The sequence below is a fragment of the Podarcis muralis genome, chromosome 5 (assembly GCF_964188315.1).
Source record: "Podarcis muralis chromosome 5, rPodMur119.hap1.1, whole genome shotgun sequence".
Taxonomy (NCBI): domain Eukaryota; kingdom Metazoa; phylum Chordata; class Lepidosauria; order Squamata; family Lacertidae; genus Podarcis; species Podarcis muralis.
Genome location: NC_135659.1, coordinates 56,836,990 through 56,857,368, shown reverse-complemented (window position 1 = coordinate 56,857,368; position 20,379 = coordinate 56,836,990). Strand labels below are relative to the sequence as shown.

Sequence of the window (20,379 nt, the reverse complement as noted above, 5' to 3'; positions counted from 1 at the left end):
TGATCTAGACTTGGAGACTTTTCTTATGACCTTTCAAATGTTTTTCCATCTAATCTGCCCAACAGTTTTGTGACTTGGTGTTAGAAGGCCTGCCTTACACTTGACCATTTCAGTTTTCGACTGCAACACTGACCTACTAGGTGACCTTGAGCGATTCCAGTCCACTTCCTTGCCTCTATTCTCTCTCCCACCCACACACTGTAGGTTCATCAGGCCAATGAATAGCTTTTATTAAGTGTCACAACACAATACAATGGTTTTTTGAGGTGCTGCTGTAATAGAAATAATTGATGGTGTAGTAAGAAGAGCTGGAGCTCAATTGGAGCTAGGCTCAGTGCACAATAACTGCCATGAATCTCTCTCTTTCTTTTATCCAGATCACTACCACATTTGCTCTTTCCCCTTGTCTGATTCAATTTATTTCCCCTCCCCCTGCATTCCAAAAATACTTCACTTTCCCTTAGGGCTCTGGCATGTCTGTCATTCAAGTCTTGCTGTCACTACTCCCTTAATTGTTTTTTAATCAACCTTGCTATTGACAAAGTCTCCATTGATCCGCCGAACACCCTTTTCTTTGTTTTGCTCCTTTACTAGCTCAGGTGCTATACAGTCACCACCAATTTCAGTCCCATCCTCTTCATTCATAGCCTTCTGCTTTTCTTCTTCTTTTTAACCTAAGGCCAGGGACTCAGAAGTGTGGGTAGGTGAGTAATGCAGCTCAAGGCTCTCAGAATACTGCTCATTTATTTCTCAGGTTCATTTTTACATCTGCTTATTTAATTTGAAAACAATAGCATTATAAGCTGTCACATTCAGTGCTGTTGAAGTAATCTTATGAAATCATACATGCACTTCAATAAAGAAAGAAAGAAATCTAAGAACCGGTAACTGATCAAATTAAACATTGTAGAACATCAATCAGCCTTGATTACAGAAGTAACATTTGTTGCTTTATTTGTTGTATTCCTGAGGGACTAAGCTCCCTCTGACTGATCTTAAGGCAGGGTCTCCATCTCTCTCCATCCCTTCTCTTGCACTTCTGTGGGTCATGCTAAATTCCTTATCCTCCCTTTCCCCCCCCAGAGTTAAGGAATAAGGTGCCTCTGAATACATGATCAGCCCAGGAATTTGTACCAGAACCAAGCTCCTAAATCCCACTCCTGGTTTCCCACAAGTGTTTTTTTTCAGCAACCCAGCTAATTTTATTTTATTTATTATTTATTAATATTATATACTGCCTTTTATTTAAGGATCACAGGGCAGTTTACAGTATAAAAACACAAAAGACATAACATGATAAACAAGTCAATACCCCCCCCCCATTTTAAAAGGCCATACATTGTTTAACTAGCCAAATGCCTGGGATAAAAGGAGTGTTTTCACCTGGCACCTAAAGTTATGTAATTTAGGTCTGTCAGGTGGGAACTACTGCACTTCTAGTTTATGAGGAATGGGCTGAATAGATTATTCTAGGTTTGTTTTGAAGAGAGACAAGAAATGAGATGGCCAGTTAAAACTTAATAATACAGAATCTGTGTTTGGATCCACATTTAACTGAAGCTCTAAGGATGAGTGAATGTAACAAATATATGTTATGCAGTAGTAATCGGCAGTTGGATGCACAACCTTTGGGTGTGATTGGGCACATAAAGCCAGTGAATGCAGTGTATTTAGTGTGGTCACTGCACTCCCGCCCTTTCATTGTGAGGCGTGCATTAACCTAAACACAAAGGCAAAGGTGATTCTATGAACTGGTGCTTTGCTCTTCTCTCTTCAGGAATGTGTTGATGGCAGCAAAGAGGGCCAATCAGACTGGACACTTCATCTGGATTGGCTCTGACAGCTGGGGTTCCAAAATTGCCCCCGTGAGAGATCTAGAAGAGGTGGCTGAAGGAACCGTCACCATCTTGCCCAAGAGGGCATCTGTTAGAGGTATGTTTAGCAGTTTGCTCAACAATGTCAGATGGTTGCTTCTCAGGGTTGGTGCAGAAAGACATTTGCCATTGTTGTGCGTGAACTGTGCAGTTGTTGTTTTCTCCTGTTAGAAGCTCCTTCATGTGCTAATCATCTGAAGGGTGCTCCATACATTTCCCAAGGAATGGTGTTGCCTGGCTGGTTCCATCTCTGGAATCAGGTGCACCATGGACCTGGACAGGTGCACATGTCACCTGGACATCCACACAGTCAAAGAATATTCATGATCAGCTTTCATGCAATCAGAACTCCTGATTGCATGGTGTCCTGGCTGCATGAAAGCCTATGTGTGAGGCTTTGAGAGTGCAAATGTCCACATTAATTTGTTTATTTATTTATTGTTTACATCCCATCTTCCTCCCCCTGCAGGGCCCAAGGTGGTAGGCATTAAAAACAGATTCAGCTTAAAATCAGTACATGTACACACCCACCCACCATATTAAAAGCAACACTGAATCCAAATAGCTTAGAAACCATTTGAAGACACAAGAAGAGGAGAAGACAATATGCAGCACCTGTGATTAGAAGACTCTGCTGCAACAGCCAGTTAGTGGTCAAAGTCCTAAACAAAGAAATAGTTGCCTGCTGGTGAATCAATAGCAGGGAGGAGAGCAGTCTAGCTTCCCATGGAAAGGAATTCCACTATCTGGGAGCAGCCAATGAGAAGGCCTTCTCTCAGTACCTGTGAAAGTGGTGAGACCAAGAGAAAGGTCAGTGAGGCCAGTTGGTGGTCCTCATGCAAAATGAAGGGCCCCATGGAAGTGTGTCTAGCCACATCAGTGTTTTCTTTTAGGAAACAGGTGATGGCACACCTCTTCCTGCAGGTTCAGATGATGGAGACTGTGATTGTATTTATTTATAGTTACAGGTAGGTAGCCGTGTTGGTCTGCCGTAGTCGAAACAAAATAATAATAAAAAATCCTTCCAGTAGCACCTTAGAGACCAACTAAGTTTGTTATTGGTATAAGCTTTCGTGTGCATGCAGTGTATCTGAAGAAGTGTGCATGCACACGAAAGCTCATACCGATAACAAACTTAGTTGGTCTCTAAGGTGCTACTGGAAGGATTTTTTTAAAATTGTATTTCTTTATGACTAGTCTGACAATGCCGATTTGATTATTAGAAGTGCTGAAATATATATTTTTTACATTCTTGTGCTGTATGGATCTTATGTTGTTTTTATGCAGTATACCATCCTGTAGCCCTTTGGCAATGGGCAGTATATACATTTTCAAATACATATATGCCTGCATACACAATGGAACCACCTGCTGAAGCTCAGCATGTTTGAGTCTGCTCAATGTCTGGATGAGTGACAGCTGGGAACACCATTTATGGTGCTTTGAGTTCTGCAATGGAAGAAAAGCAGGATAGAATGCCCCTTGTTGCATTACTTTTTTCTTCTTCTTTAAATTAACTGTTTATTGAAAACTTTGATCCTCAATGTCCCAATGCCACTATGCATTTTTCATGCAGATGCATTTTCTCTTTTCAATTTTGCAGGATGCTCTCAGGGCTAGATCTGCAGGTGAGGCTCCCATCCCAGCACTTAGATAAATGGGTCACAATTTCAGGAGAGAGCTTCTCATAGCTCTTTGGCCAATATGCCCAAACCATTACTAAACATCAGTCTGCTTTCTCTTTCCCAGCCCTGTCCTGCCACTAATTATTGCAAGGACTTTTCTAGGTCTCTTTAAATGTTTCCTTCACCTGGAGTAGCATTTTCCTTCTTCCTTTTAATGCATGCTTAATTGAAAGCAGTCATGGCATGCATCTACTGAAAATTATACTCTTCAGTTGGGTGTTTGGGGTATATATTGATGCTTTAGAAATGGTCATGTTTTTCCTGGTATCCTTTATAACACCTTGAGCATTTTCCCCTTGAAGTTTCTTCAAAGGTCAGTTCCTTCTACTACAAGGAGTTCAAATATCACTTGGATATCTTCATTGATGCTGAATTTGTCAATGGACACAACCCACAGATAAATTCGCCTATGTGAACCTCATTATAACAAATGGGTCAAATGGGTTATGTTCTCAGTAAACTCTTATCCATTATGAAGTTGCTTCAAATAGGGGTGGTCGATGAATTAGATCTTTTAAAATTCCTGTGCAAAATAACCCAATTTGTAACCCTTGGCCTAATGCAGAGATTGGAAGTATTAAAATCCATGAAATCTTATATTTCTCCAAATGTTGTCATGCAAGTACAGTACACTTTTATATATGGATACCAATATGATTTTTTTTTAAAAAAATGTAGATTAATGTAGAAACAGGATTGACTATAATTAGGAGTAAAATAAGAAAAAATGTCACAGGCCAGAAATAGACGTGTGCATCCTTAACTGTGTCGTGTCATTGTTGCATTCTGGCCCATTCAATTACCTCATTCCCATAGTTCCTTCCTGTGTTATTTTCTTACCTTGCATAATCTAAATATTTAGCAAGCATCTAACTTTTGTGAAAGATGGATGTACCTGATATACATTTCATAGTGCCTTAACAACTTGCTGAAATTCTCTTGCTGACCTTCAGCAGTATTTTTTTCTTCAGACCAAGGTATTTCCTCTTTGCTTCTCATGTCAGCCAGCTTCTAACCACTGTCTATACACCAAGAATAAATATGTTCTTTGCTTGTCAAGAAAATGGGTGTATCTAGAGTACTAAGTGAACATGATCTCAGATTCTCCATGCTTTTTGTGGGTAGCAAAACTGGGAATCTCTAGGGTAGCAATAAACTCCTCCAGGAGGGGCTCATTAAACACAAACAACAACAACAACAAATTATTCTACAAGAAATTTCAGCTAGCTTAATATTCAGTAAAACTCTATTGTAAGTTCATATTGGTCAATGAAGGAATGGCAGGCTAAAGAGGAGGACAGGAAAGCGAAGGGACCAAATTAAAAGACTATTAAACAATATTTAAACTTGATCCATAATTGTGCCCCAAATCCACAGATACTGAAGTTTTGGGGGGCATTTTTGCCAAATACTCTTCAGACAAGGACTGAAATTCACCATCTTCATGAGTTTGAAAAAGAATATTTTTAGAAAGGCATAATATTTTTTTCTGAGGGAGGAATAGTTCCATTGGCATGAATTTGCTAGATGGAGCAAACCCCCCCCCCAAAAAAAATTTCATCCCCCTGCATGCTGTTCTGGGTGTTCTCCTGATCCCTGCACCCTACCTGAGCCAATTTGAGAGTGGAGGGCACGAGTAGATGCGAGGGTGGGGGGAAGGCCTCATTGCTTTCCTTGTGTGGGCTTTGGCTACTGGAACTCACTAGATTAATCCAGACTTGCAGTGTTTTGCATCAGTTTGATTTATGTGTGTGCTGGCACATACACAGACACCATTGGCACGATCTGCACCAGCAAGGTGTTCTTTGAAAGCCTATGGTCTTCCTAAAAAGATGAAAGGGATTCAGTGGCTTGAGTCCACAAAAGCTGGACAGGGACTGGCTGGAAACTGAGGAATGGACAATGCACACTCAGAGAAGCGGGGTTAGAGACTGGCTTGGAAGAAGGGATCAGTGATCCAGGGGAACCTGTAACAACCAGGAGGCAAGAGGCAGAGGCAGAAGAAACTGCAGGATTGAAGAGTGAAGAACAAGTGCAGGAGGAGCTAGAGACAGGTGAGGCTCATGTAGAATCAATGGCTGCCACACTTCCTCCTCCTGTTGCACCTCTTCACTGTCTCTCAGGACCAGAAGTGGGAGGAGCAGAAAGTTGTATGCAAGTGGAGACTTTGCCTGCTTATGTGCAGCTCAGGTGGGGGAGATACATAAGTTGGGGTCAGGGCCTCTCTGTTGCAGCAGCTGCCTCATTTGTTGCACATCTAGGAGCAGCTGAGAGACATGGGTCTGATGGACATGCCTTTCCCTAACTTGTAAGCGTATTTTTGACAATAGAGTTCATTCTCTCCTCTGGACTTTCCTTGTCGGTCAGCATCTTGACAAGAGATTTCTTAGTCTTCCAGGTGTCACAATATTCTTTGATCAATTTATGCAGGTTGCTCACAGAACTCAAAATGCAAATCCTACCAATTCAAAAGATCCTGTAAGCTGCTTCAGGAAAAGGCCTGCAAACATTGTTATATCAGGGGCTGGGAGCCCTTTCCCTTCTGTATTCCCTTCTGGACAAGGGTGTTTCAAGCACCACGAGTCAGTGGTGGGTGGAACCATAGGCAAAAGGCGGTGGAACCACAAATGTCCAGTAGACTAGTCTAGTAGATTAGTTTCTGTACACACTCTCACAGCCCTCTCTGTCATTTATCTAGAAAACCAAGAACCATTATTGGAGTTAAGATCATAAGAACCACCTGCTGCATCAGGCAATGGCCCACTTAGCCCAGCAACCTGTTCTCACAGTGACCATCCAGATGTCTGTGGGAAACCAGAAAGCAGGATTTGAGCCCAAGAGCCCTCTTCTGTGGTTTCCACCAATTGGTATTCAGAAGCCCTCCAACTGTGGAGGCAGAGCATAGCCATTGTGACTAGTAGCAACCTATACTCTTCTCTTCCTCAAGGACACATTCCAGTCAGGGAGAAACACTTGGGGTATGAAGCAGCCCAAGTGTGGGATACAGTCTTGGGAGAATTCTGAGGGCCAGGTAGAGAGACCTGGAGAGCTGAATTCAGCCTCTAGCCCTGAGGTTCCCCACCCCTGAGGTAAACCGTAAAGGCATGGCAAAAAATCTTTATGACTGAGACCACTGAATCCAGTGCGGGTGGTGGTGGTGGGGCAGAAGGTTAGAGCCAGAGATTGCAAGAGTGTCCTGTGAGGTTTGCGCATACTCACAAGCTACCCTATTATTGAGTTCTCAGCTAGTTATTAGCACAGTTTTTCGTATACTTGACCAAAGTGCATCCACATTTAGCTCACGGCCAAAGTTTCATTTGTAGAGGTGTCATTCATTAGAAAGGAAAGAGCTGTCAAGTGCCCCAAGCCTATTAAAGGATCCATTCAATTAATAAGGCTACACCAGATGGAACCCCAGGGAGAGAGATACAAAGCCGCCATCTTTCCTGTCTCTTCCTTACCCCCCTCTGACATCCACTTATGCCAAGGAAATTAGGTTTGTGTTCTGCGTGACTAAAATATGCATGGTTAATTAAGACTTTACTATCGTGGGAACTTGCAGGAGATTGGCTCAGAGCAGAACAGTTTTCAAGAGTGACAGGATCGGGGCACACCCATCACACGCACACTTGTTTTCCCTTAAAAAGAGGTGTTTTCCAGGCTGCCTGTTAGTCTTTGCTAGACCTGAGGCTGTGAAACTCATGTGCACCTGGGTTTGTGAGTGCAGAAACCTCAACTTGTTTGTTTTGGTTTAAGATCAAAGCTGGTGGAGGAGCTAATGGACAATTGCTTTAACAATTGCTATAAGCGACTAACTTGCCTTTTAAATGTATACCAATTTCAGCTTAGGGCACTGTGAGTTACTAACACTTCTGCTTTTCTGCTTGCTTTCTCATTTGTGCAGGTCTGTTCCCCTCCCAATTGCTTTATTGGTTAAATAATTTTGCATTTATTTATTTTTTAATGGAAGTTTTTAATGTTTGATGTTTTATTCTGTTTTTAGTGTTCTGTTGGAAGCCACCCAGAGTGGCTGTGGAAATCCAGCCAGATGGGCGGGGTATAAATAATTTTTTAAAATTATTATTATTATTATTATTATTATTATTATTATTATTATTATTATTATTTATTATTATTATTATTATTTTATTATTATTATTTTATTTACACTGGGGGTATATATGGTCCCCCTTACCATTTTGTTTTCAGAACGACCCTATGGGGTGGATTAGGCTGAGTGTTTGTGACTGGCTAGGATCATGGCCAAGTGAAGATTTGAACCTGTGTCCCCATTGCTAGTCCAAGAGTCTAACCCAGGAGTGAGGACTCTCAGAAGGTGCTTAAGTGAGGGTGTCTGTCACAGGGTCAATGGACTTTATCTTTGCTAACCCCTTTTCATGATGGTAATTATAAGTAGTGGGGTGAATGCCCAAACGGGCTTACCTGGTTATAAAAATGTGATGGCACTGAAACAGTGAAAATCCTGCTCTGAGCATTGGAGCTGTGACTCAGAATCACTGCCCTCTCCAGATATATATATCTATATATTGAATTGAGCATTCAACCTGTGCATCATTGGACTGGATATTCATCTGAAGGATTATAAAGGTCCTCAGTGTTTGAAGAAGTTGTTCTTGTACATTCCAATATAAACAGACCTGATCCCCACCTCCTGGACTGATGCATAGATTGGAGCATCATTACTTTTCTGAATTTTGCAATGCAGTTCTTGGTTTTTTTAAAAATACCAAAATGTCCATAAAATGCATAGTTAGGCTAAAATGCATTTAGAAATGTGTACTTTGAAAGAAAATATATTTAGAAATGCATATTTTATGAGAAAATGTGAATTTAAATATGAATTTTTCATGTGGTTTTCTAAATTAAAGATTCACAGATTACTGCAGAAATAGGGCAGCATGGACTTATGAATGAGCACATGCAGGTGAACAGGAAATAAACCACTTAGGCCATCAGTACCTTGAATCTCTGTGGGTACTTCCAGATGGAGACTCAATATTGCAGCCGCTCAACGAGTTATCATAAATGGTTTGTTGGCAACAGGTTTTATTTAATTTAGCAGATTAAATACAGGGAAAATCCATATTAAATGAGGTGGAAAAAACAGACTGGCATTTTGACGCCACCAAAATTTGCAAGCATGAAGAGCACTTGTTCTACAACAAATATCCACCCTTTCCTTATCTATTCATTTCCGAACACTTGATTTCAATAGCTTAAAAGCCCCTTTCACCTTTGTAGACACTGAAAGTGGCAGACTTCCTTTTACAGCTGCACCAGGTCTCATATGTTTTGATTGCAAGACCTTCCTCATGTTTCTATCACCTCTCTTCTTTTTCCTCTTAGGTTTTGATCGCTATTTCTCCAGCAGGACCCTGGACAATAACCGTCGTAACATTTGGTTTGCTGAATTTTGGGAGGACAACTTCCACTGCAAGCTGAGCCGTCATGCTCTCAAGAAAGGCAGCGCCTTCAAGAAGTGCACAAGTAAGAGGCTGTGGGCAGATGGGAGGGGCGTGGAGGGTGTGTGTGGATGAACCAGGCTAGGATGTTGTTACCAAATCCCATTCCTAAGCTTGTAACAAGAGAACACACTATCAGATCATCCATGACGTCTAGTGCCATGACGTGAGAGAGAGATAAATCTTGATGTAAATTTCTAGAGATGTGGGAATGAGCTGGAGACACTGCCGGATTTACATATAAGCTAAACAGGCTATAGCTTAGGGCCCCACTCTCTTGGGCCCCCCAAAAAAATTTAAAGGGAAAAAACCCCTGGATGTACATTTCCAAAATATAAGATGAAAACCAAATAAAATAAAACCTACATACAGCAACAGTGTTTTGTGTTGTGTAGGCTCCTGTGATGTAAGTAATGGGCCCCGCCTGCTAGCCTGCTCCCTAAAATATCACTGGTTTGCTCATTTCTATATATAGGGTGCCTACATTCTGCATGGACTGGTTGCATGGCAACATGTGCCAATGGCTTTAGATACCTATTAGGTTCATAAATTACCGTATAGCATATATTCAACACAAAAACCAGGGACAATTTGTTGTTGACAAAGGACAGCTGAACATATAAAGGGCCCCATTACCTTCAGCAGCTTAGGGCCTCATCAAACCTAAATCCGGCCCTGTCTGGAGCAAAGTTGGCTGGAATGATGGTACACTGAGATGGGGTTCAGGGTGGAAACACTGAGAGCTAGTATACCATAGTGACTGAGTCATAGTGATTTGCTGCCCTGGGCTCCTTCGGAAGAAAGGGTGGGATATAAACTTGAGAAAATAAATAAATGAGTGAATTATGAATCAGGACACCTCTCCCTGCTTTTAATCCCCACCACCACCAGGAACTCACCAGGTATGTGACTTTCTCTCAACCTTAGCCTTCCCCTTGACCTGCAATATGCAGATAATAGTACTGAACTGCTACAGGTCTGCTATAAAACAAGGGTAGTCATCCTATGGCTCCTAAATCCATGGGAGGATCTTCAACCTAATTTTATGTGGTCCTCGGCCTAATTTCCTAAAGTGCTCTGCAAGAGATCGCTACAGACCTTTGAACTTTCATTGGACATCTGAAAGCACTATATCATTATTGCTATCCTTTACTGAGATTGTTTTTTCAGTGTCGGGAAAGTGGCAGGGTCTGCAGTAGTCAGGGATGTTCTGGGGGAGGAAGAATTGCCGTGCGTCAGCAGGAGAGGAAGGAGGAGAGGAAGAAAAGGATTGCCTCAGAAGAAGATTGAGGTGGCTGTGTGGGCAGGGCCAGCTCAAGACATTTTGCTGCCTTAGGCAGCAAATTTCACATCCAGAACCTGACTGAAGTGGCAGCTAAATCCTCCTTTAGAACTAGCAGTCAGGCTGTGCACTGTAAAGGCCATGGCTCAACAGCAGAGCATCTGTTTTGCATGCAGAAGGTCTCTGGTTCAATCCCTGACATCTCCAAGTAGGACTGGGAAAGACTTCCTGTTTGAAACCCAAGGCAGCTGCTGCCAATCAGTGTAGACAATACTGAGCTAGATAGGGTCAGTAGAAGGCAGCTTCCTACGTCCCTATGTCCTGCACCACACCTGAGAGCCACAGGGAAACTTTGAGGGTGCAGGACAGTCTCCATGGCACATAGAGCTCTGCGCAGAAGGCTACAGCCAGAAGGTTCAAGGGGAATGTCTGGGGACTGCCACCCCTGCATCCTGGCACCTGCCGTCTGAAGCAGTCACCTCATTCTGCCTAACAGTAGGGCCGGCCCTGTATGTGGGTCTTGTTTAGCACAAAGGCAGGGTTATAGATCATGTGCATTGGCAGAACTGTTTGACATCAGGGATGGTGGAACAGAAGCACGTTTGGGGGGGATTACGCCTCTTTGGCATATAAGCCCAGGAGCCGTGACTCAGGAATCAAAAGTGGGTGCTGAAAGCCCTGAAGGGGTATGTGGTGGGATGATGAGCTGCTTGTGCGTAAAATGCAAGTCCCTCAGAGTTTGATCAGGTTTTCAAACCTCTGCCTGTGACGGAGCCCCTCCGGCATGGCTGCGTCAATCGCTAGTAGAATCCGAAAGTGGTTGCTTTCGGAAACGTTTCCAACATAAAAGCTCTTTCACGGAAACACGTCTTCTGGACTCTCTGCGTGACAGTTTCCGGCGAGGCGTGGGTGTCCCTATAGGAGGTCCTGAGACCTCTCCACTGTTTTCGCTGGAAACGTCTCTGAGCCACCCCTCCGACTCACTTTCCCTGGAAGTTCCTGCTCGCCCCCTACTGGTTCCCTCTTCAGCTGCTCCGTCTCTTTCAACCTGAGGGAGCCTTTGCACCTCCTGTCCTTCCGATGGCAGTTCCCTGACAGGGTATGACAGAAATGAGCAAACGAGGCAGCTAAATGCCTTGCCTTCTTTGTGATCATTAAATAATGCCAACCCCACATTTATCTCATGACCCACGGGGCACATTCCGAAGCCCCCTTGGGTGCCTCTCTCCTCTGCCTTGCTGTCTCTCCACATGCACCTCCAACCACACATTCATTTCCTGTTGAATTATTTACCATCCGTCCCTTCTCTACGCCACACTAATTCTCTCCTCGTTTGCTCGTAAATTTCCATTACCCCATCACGGCATCAGCCGTATCTATCTCAGTAACTCTTCCCTCTGTATTCTCTCCACCCCCCCACTCCGCCCCTTTTTCTCCTCCCCTGAGAACACACATTTAAAAATGATTTGTTTGAAAATCCATTTCGGCAGGTTATAGAGCTGTGTGCTGGGTAGTGATCCTGTGCCATGGCACTGTCTCCCCAGCCCCCATTCGGTGATTATATAAAATATTCAAGGCATTCATGTTACTCGGGACTGCTTTAGAAATCTTTCATTTGGTTTCCTCTTACAGCCTCTCAGATCAGCCCACTTTCTATCCTTATTGCCATGTTGCTGCCTTTGATTCTTCTCTGAAACAGGAACTGACAGTCGGGAAGCTCTCCAGCTCCCTCTGCTTGGTACCAACTCTGTGTTTAGTGCTTTGCCCTCAGCTGGGAATGTTGGCATGTTCAGTATGCTGGATCTGCATAAAAGCAACAATAGGAATAGAAGGCATGTAGCGCTCTCTCTCTCTCTCTCTGTCAAAACAAAATTTTAAAAATTTCTTCCAGTAGCACCTTAGAGACCAACTAAGTTTGTTATTGGCATGAGCTTTCGTGTGCATGCACACTTCTTCAGATACACTGAAAGAGAAGTCACCAGACCCTTATATATAGTGAGAGGGTGGGGAGGGGTATTACTCAGAAGGGTGGTGGGGATGGGTGATTGGCTGATAGGTGTGGTAAACCTGTTGACGACTGTTAACAACTGCAATTAGTCTTACAGGAAAAAGCAAGGGGTGAGAAGGTGAAAAATGGCTTTATCATGTATAATGAGATAAGAATCCAATGTGTCTCTTCAGACCAGTTCTCTCCATGGTTTTAAGTTTGGTAAATGGCCAAACAGACCAACACAACTACCTACCTGTAACTCTGTGTGTGTGTGTGTGTGTGTGTGTGTGTGTGTGTGTGTGTGTGTGTTTGAGCACACCAAGAATGGTGTCACAGGTACATGCTTAAACTCCCTTGAATGGTTGTAGCTCAGTAGTACTGCATCTGCTTAGTAAACAGAAGGTCCTGGGCTGAGTCTCTGGCATCTTGAGGTAGGGCTGGGAATGTCCCCCATCTGAAAATTGAGAGAGCTGTTGTCTCTTGGTGTGGACAGTACTATGCTAGATGGACCCAGTGGTCTGGCTTGGTTGGTATAAGGCCACTTCCTATGTGCCTGTATTGTCAAGATGCACAATGGAGCATCCATCCATCCATCCATCCATCCATCCATCCATCCATCCATCCATCCATCCATCATGTTCACATCCTACCTTTTTATCCAGTGAGATCAAAGTGGCATACATGGTTCTCTCCCACAACAACCCTGTGAGGTAGATTAGGCTGAGAGGCAGTGACTGGCCCAAGGTCATAGAACTGTAGAGTGGGAAGAAACCCTGAGGATCATCTAGTCCAACCCCTGCAATGCAGGAATACATAGCTGTCCCATATGGGAATCGAACCTGTAACCTTGGTGTTATCAGCACCATGCTCTAACCAACTGAGCTATCCAGGCTATAGTTACATAGTGTGCTGCATGACCATGTGGGGATTTGAACTCTGGACTCCAAGGTCCTAGTATGACAAACTAACCACCACACCACACTGCCTTTTCCCCATCCACTAGAGCTAGACCAAAAGACATGAGAGTCATAGAAGTTGAGCTTTGCTCTACAGTCCATACTTTTTTCTTTTGTTGGTGCTCATATTAGAGATGTCAGAGAATCCTGTTGGAAATGCGAGCAGAAATTCCTGCAATGTTCATCAGAGGTCAGGAACAGAAATCACGCAAGCAAATATAAGCAGTATTTACTATATATTTTTTTCCAGTGCACAGTGGCATAATTATGTTATTTACTGCATTGTTTTTGCTGTTTCCTTTCCACCGAAATGCATTGAAATTAATTGCCTATTTTTTGGCCATAGAGGATAGTGAGACAAAACGTATAGGTTTTAGTGGAAGCTGATCTGAAGTGGAACGGAAACAGCATTGATTGCACTGAACCAAGGGCAGGATGAAAATTGCCAATTAAATAGATAGACAGAATAAAGGGATTAGTACTAGTTTATTCTGAAGGCATGGATGCATCTTTCTTCAAGTCTACTATCATTTTGAGCCTTCTGTTTATAAGTGCTGAATACAAACATATTCTTTCTGTTACATATCTGGCTGGCTGCCCTCCGATTGAATCCTTCCATCCCAGCTTCTGTCCCATACTCTCACCACTGCCTTGGTATTCTTTGCTATAAGATCTCTTAAATCTGTGTATGCAAGTTTCTGCTTGTACAACAGAATCCTATCTGTGCGGTGCTGTTGTGCAGACTATTCACCCAGTATCTTCATCACAAACACAGTCTCCAAGTGCCAATCTTTTGTGTCTTCAAAATGGCCCTATCTACACAGAAGAACGAGATATCTGTAGACTTTGGGGAACCTCAAGGTCTGCAGAAGTGCCAGAAAACTGCTGAAACAAACTCGGTGTTTTCAAACCAGTCTAATGAAGACTGAACATGCTCAGTTGCTCCAGCACACTGATTGGTTTTTCCTTTTGGGGGGGATGAGGGGGGAGTTAGACTAGAAAACAGGCAGTGGGGTGGGGAGTAATGTAATGGAGTATCCTGGCAAAAGGCATGGCTTGGTGGATGGAGCCCTGAACAGAAGCCCTCCACATTGCAACAGAGGCACTCCGTAGTGCAACATCGTGTTGCAGTACCACTTGTGTAGGGGAAACAGGAACATGGGCATGGAGGACAAAGAAAGAAGTGTTACAAGGCTCATAGCTTCTGGGCCTGAAGTCTTCTTCTCCATGCAGTTAGAAGCAATGCAGGGCAGGCTGCTAAGTAGCGACAGCATCATCTGAACATACCCTGAGCAAGAGAAAAAGAGACGAAGAAGCAGGGGCAACGGTTCTGGGTCTAGGTATGTTGCTCTGTCCCTGTTCTTCTTTCTGTACTCTCCTCTGAGCAATTGTGGCACCCATGAATTCCACAGAGGCACAGTGTCTGGTGAGGAGGGTGAGTGGATGTGACAACACAAAGATAAAGGAGAGGTCCCAGTCACTTTCTGTACTCCTGGCTTGAAGACTTTGTATCATTTACATGGCAGCCAGTTTCTCTGGGGGGTTTTCCCTTCTCCCTTTAACAACAATTTTGCACTGTATTGTACACGAGGCTATGTATTTTTATGGAGTGAAATATTTTAATTGGTGCTTCAGGCAAGAGGTGCCCAGCACCAGGGCTTCTGTCATTTCACATCAGAGGCACAGTTTTATTAAAATCAGAGAGGGTGGGAGTAGAAATGAACCCCTCTCCATTCTCCCTGGGTATCCAGTCTTCTCTGCTACGATTCACATTGGTCATGCACTGAGCAGGACTAGCTTCACCTCTCCAAATAATACTCACAAATCCACTTCCCGCTCATGTAAGCATGTAAAATCATTACTTATGTTTCTGTGCTTTGAGACCCTGTGTTCTTCTAAGTCACAGAATCTACACTTTCATGTCAGCTGGAAACAATGTGTGGAGCTGCGATTGTGGTAGAGGCACCTTGTTCATGAGCAGTGCACTGCAATGGATTTGCTCACTTTTGAGCCCACGGGAGTGCAGAGGTTAAAAGCACCAAGCATATCCTTTGCACTTTCCCCTTTACATGACTCACAAATTCATTGCAAGGGAGGTATCAGTCCAACTTAGCAATTGACCACATAGCATTTCCAGTAATTTGCCAAAAGCTCTGCATCAACCTTCTCCAGTTTGGGGTCCAATTTCATGTTGGACTACAGCTCTCATCAGCCCCAGCCAGTCATGCCATAAATGGCAGGTCACAGCTGCCTGGCCCTGTGTGCATGGCTATCTCTCAATAGTACTGGACAGCTTTGTCCTGTCATGTCCTACAATGCCCATGAGTATTGTGGCCCTGGGGCATTGTGCAAAATTTAGAAAGGTGGTTTGTGCACCCAGCCACCTGGCCCAGGAAGCCCAAGGAAGGCATCAACACTAGTGGCTCTGCTGGGTGCAAGAGCCCCTGTAACTTCTCAAGGGTGATAGTCCTGGGGCTATAGAAGGCAAATCTCCAATAGCTGAGTAAGTATGAATGCTATGGTCACTGAACTTGCACAGGTCAGGACCACGGATCTTTGTTACAATGCTGCAAAAGTGTTTTCCTTTCGCTGTCCTTTCCTGTCTTGTAATGACTATAAATTACAAGGGTGTGGGGTTGCTTCTGTGTGTGTCAGCCCCTGGTCCATTTTTGCTGTCATTATGTGGTCATCTGTATTTTTTGCTATTTCCAACTAAAACTGACTGGGAGGGATTAGAGTAGTAAACAAGGCACACAGGGAATCTGTCTTCTTGACAGCCATGTGGTTGAGGTGATATGTTTACTGAAAGATGGGAGAGATTTACTGCTTGCCTCCCGCTGGGCAAAGACAGATAAAGGTGTCTGGGCTTTCAGGCAGAGACGTGGTGGGGCTGTAGGTTGCCTCCTGCCTGCTGTAAGAATCCCTGTTCCATCATTGGGCTGATGTGCCACGGAGCCAAACCACCGTTACCTGTTGCAGCATCGCCAAGTCATTTGCCTGTGCAGCAAGCTTGTGGGTGACTACAGAATGTATTTGGACATTATTGGGTTCTCTTGTTATTTCTTATTTAGTTAAAGCATTTTTATCCTGCTCTTTAACAAAAAGATGTGTGGGGATGGGGGGGCTTCCCAGAGGGACTTACAAATATCAGTGATAAAACCATTCCTGCCCTCAACCTTACAATTTAAAAGGCATGATAGAAAAGGGGGAAAGGCTTTGGGAGGGAGGTGGAAAAAGAAAAGCTTTTTAAAAAAGTGATATAGTCTTGTAATGACCAGCTGAAATGGAAATATTTCAAGGAGAGGAGGATACAAAAGTTGCTGGTCTTTCAGCAGAGCAGGTGGAGGTACTCCTTAGTGCCCCCTCTCTTCCTCTTCCATGATGCCAGCATCTCGGAATGGTTTGCAGGTTCAAGGGTGAGGTGAGATGAGAGAAAGCAAATGTGACAAAGGAAGAAAATATAAAACAGTCTCCAAATATATATAAAAGTCTTTTGAGCAGGGAGCAGCAAAGTCCTGTGTTTCATGGATGCAAGTCATCTGCTTCCAAACAGACACTCCTGGACAGGTGTTGCTTTCTGTTTATCCTAATTTGATTTCTTGATGCCTCAAAATGGCCCATAGAGGCAGGCATCCGTTAAAATTTCCAGGGACTCTGAGAAATTTACAGCGCATCTAGAAAAATGATTCTGATTCAAATATATAACAATGATCATAGAAATAAAGAGGGTTGGTGCTTTCTGGTGCAGTATAATTTTTGACATGGAATGCAAGTCTAAGGGCTCATCCAGACTTCCCTTAGCATTGTGCTTTCCAGGCACAGACCTGTGTTTTCCAAGTCCAGGTCTGAGTAGGGGTTTGTTTTGTTTTGTTTTGTTTGTCCCACCACTCTCCCCGGGAAAACCTGTTGTTTACCGCTGAATGGCAACCCTCAGAAAACCAGGTTGCTGTTTGTTCTGATTCAGTAGTAAGCAGTGTGTATTGCCTGGATAATAATATACAGCATTCATTCAAGATATGCATGTTTCCCAAGGCCATTGAGGATTATGCATAATGACCTCACCTTCCACAATTAAGGAAGCTTAAATAATTATGCTTGGAATTTGATCGTGGAAGCTGCTGCCAATTCAGTGACTAGAAAGGAAACAACAAAACCTGGAGATTGTCCTTGGAAAAGATACAGATAATACATTCAGTTGCTGCTTTTCCATGTACATGCTCACAAGGCCCCTTTCAAGTTGTCATCTCCTGAGCATTAAACATGACAGAGGAATTGGCTCTCTGTGTGATGAACTTCAAGTTAGTTCCAAGTCCATGTCTGATATTTAAAAAGGCATTGTGGTGCCAACAATTTGAAACAAGCTTCTTTTGAGCACTAGCCTCAAAGGGAAGCCTACCATCACGGGTAGCCATGATAGCCTGTTGTAGCCAAAACAGCGAGGCTGCTGTGCCACCTTAAATTCTCACTCATTTATTGTGGCATAAACTCATGTGGACTTGAGCCCACTTTATCAGAGGCATGAAACTGGCAAGTATAGCTACACATGGATACAAGGAAGTGGGAAAATTTGTAAAGAATAAGGCCAGAAGACCATGAGATTCCTAAAAGGAGAGTGGCTCAAGTCCTGAAGAAGGAGAATTCAGTACACTGCTGCAACTTGATGGAGCGTAGAAGGTTCTGTGTAGCTGAGAAGAACAATTTGAGTGTTGCTACTCAGATGCTCATGTCTGCCAATAAAATGTTGAAAGTGATGGGTATTTATTTGTAGTTCAGCAGAGCTTCTTCCCCATCCCCCCCAAACTTCCAGCAAGATGGCTGCAACTTTCCATGTCCTCATATAACCTGCCTGGTTAGTGACGGCTCATTCCTAGGCTACTGTGAAGGATGTTGTTTTTTCAGGAGTGAAATCAGACGTGGAGCCCAACGTCAAACTCAGGAAAATGGCCTATTACTTACAGGCATTGAGAGAGGGAAATTGTGTGCTTCTTATTTCCTTTCAGAGACAGGCAAAAAGAGAAGATGGGGACTCTCTCTCTCTCTCTCTCTCTCTCTTTGCCTTCTGCTATGCGTCACCGTTTGCACATTTGAAAAGACTGCTGAGAGGTCGGAGCACATGTCTTCGTGACTGTCAAGACTGCACAGTTAAGGATCAGGGCCTTGCACATCAGCCATGTAGCTGATGGGTGCATATAGAACATTGAATAAAAGCAGAGCTGTATTTAGCTCATATTCCATTTGTGCTACTGCTGACTAAGCCGACCTGAGCTTGTCATGGGGTTTGAGAGGAAGCCTTTAAAATGGTTTGACTTACACCAAACATGACTAAGCTGAATGGAGTTTAGAAAAGAAGTAAATCTCCCCCTGCTCCATTATGGCAATGTTCCTACCATTCCCCACAGAATGCCCCTTTCCCAGGACTTGCCCTGGCCTCAGCTAAGAGAATTGGTAGAGTCCAGGCTGAGTCAGAATGGAGGACTTACACTGGCATATCTCCAGCTGAGCCAGAATGAGGGACATCAGCTGGCATAGATTTACCTATTCCAAACTCCTTGTTTGTGTTTTGCTGAGAGTTGTGAAATTGCACATGCTCAGAGTATTTTCTGTAGTCCACGAGAGTTTGTGGAATAATAAATTGGTTAGTTTTTAAGATATCCCAAGATGTATTTCATTGGACCTTCTTTCATGCATTCTTTTGGGGGGGGCAAAGTCCTCCTTCTCTCCACAAAGGTTGCCCATCCTATTTTGCTGCCTGAGGTGAAATGGGAAGTTGCCACTACCCACCCCTTACTTACTGGAGTCACATGGGTGTGGCTTCCAGTGAGATCTCCCTGGAAACCACCACTGTGCCATCCCAGTAATGAGGCTCAGCAGGAGGGCACCCTGTGGGATTATGCCACCTAAGGCTGCAGCTTCAGTTCACCTCATGTGTGGGCCAGCCCTGCCCTTCCCATTTTGGGAACTGCACCAGGGGCCAAAACCACCTTCATCTGGCCTTGGTTCTAACTTATCATTTCCCTGTAGCCTGTGCATGTATATCCTTCACCCTCCTTTTTATCCTCCTCTTATGTTTCATATCTAAATGCTTCCTCTCCAGTTTTAAAGTTGTTCACAGCATAGATCTGAAACATAAACCTCAGATCATCAGTCTCTTTCTGCTTTCCCCCTTTCCTCATAATGATAGCAGCACCAGTTTTTGAGTTATGTGCTTACACCGATATGTGCATTATGTCTTCATGTACATAAATTGGGAAACTTGTTCATTAAGAAATACACTGGCGCTATCATCTTCTGGAAATCCCTGGTGCTGCAGAGCAACTCACTGGCTCCATTACCAGTTGCTGCAAGCTGCTGATCACTTCATCTTAATGATAACGTAGCATTAAGCGAGAATATTTTAAGAGCATTCTTTTTGCAGAGGCAGGTGAAATTCAGCAATCCGAGGAGTGTCTTTAAATTATTCGAATTTGTCAGCAAATAAATTATCTCCACATTTGTCTGAGAAATGTTTGCTTACCAAATAGACGGGGGGGAATAGCATTTTATTGTGGCGCAGATTGATTGAAATAAATAATGCAGCCAGATGGAGCCTGTTGATTTTGCTTCCCAGAGGGTTGTAGAATTACTTCCTCCATCCAGCGTCAATCTGGGGAAGGGCCTCACCTTTGGCGTTTCCCTTTAGCACTTTGAATTCCAAATCTCACAGTGAAGCTGAGTCTGAAGAACGGTTCCAACTTTAGGGTTGGTTTAAAAAACAAAAACAAAAATCTCCTGTGATAATATGAACAGGCTGTGATGTCCCCATTTCCTTCATGTACATATATTATTTTTAGTGCAGGTGATCAACAACCTGATATTTCAGGCATCCTCCTGTTTTATTTTACAAAGTTCTTCATGGGAACTTTGCATAAGGGAGAGGTGGACTTGCTGCCTTCAGGTCCAATCATAGTTACAGCCAGATTGGTAAGCCAATGGCTGTCTTCTCTTCCAGCCCTTGGAGTAATGGATTATGTCAGGGTGGGGACCATTCCTGGTAAATGAGCATTCAAAAGGGCTTGCATTGTGCCATTGCACCTATATGGTTGCCTCCACATAACAGTGTAAGAGCATAT

The 20,379-nt window shown here is 43.5% G+C and overlaps 1 protein-coding gene across 1 annotated transcript in view; it reads left to right on the top strand.

Annotated features, from left to right (window-relative positions):
* Positions 1-20,379, top strand: part of GRM4 (glutamate metabotropic receptor 4) — a 297,558-nt gene that overhangs the window by 206,362 nt on the left and 70,817 nt on the right. Inside the window, exons 5-6 of the mRNA XM_028734059.2 lie at positions 1,778-1,932; positions 8,927-9,067. Coding sequence (XP_028589892.1) covers positions 1,778-1,932; positions 8,927-9,067 — 296 coding nt within the window. The remainder of the gene's footprint in view (positions 1-1,777; positions 1,933-8,926; positions 9,068-20,379) is intronic.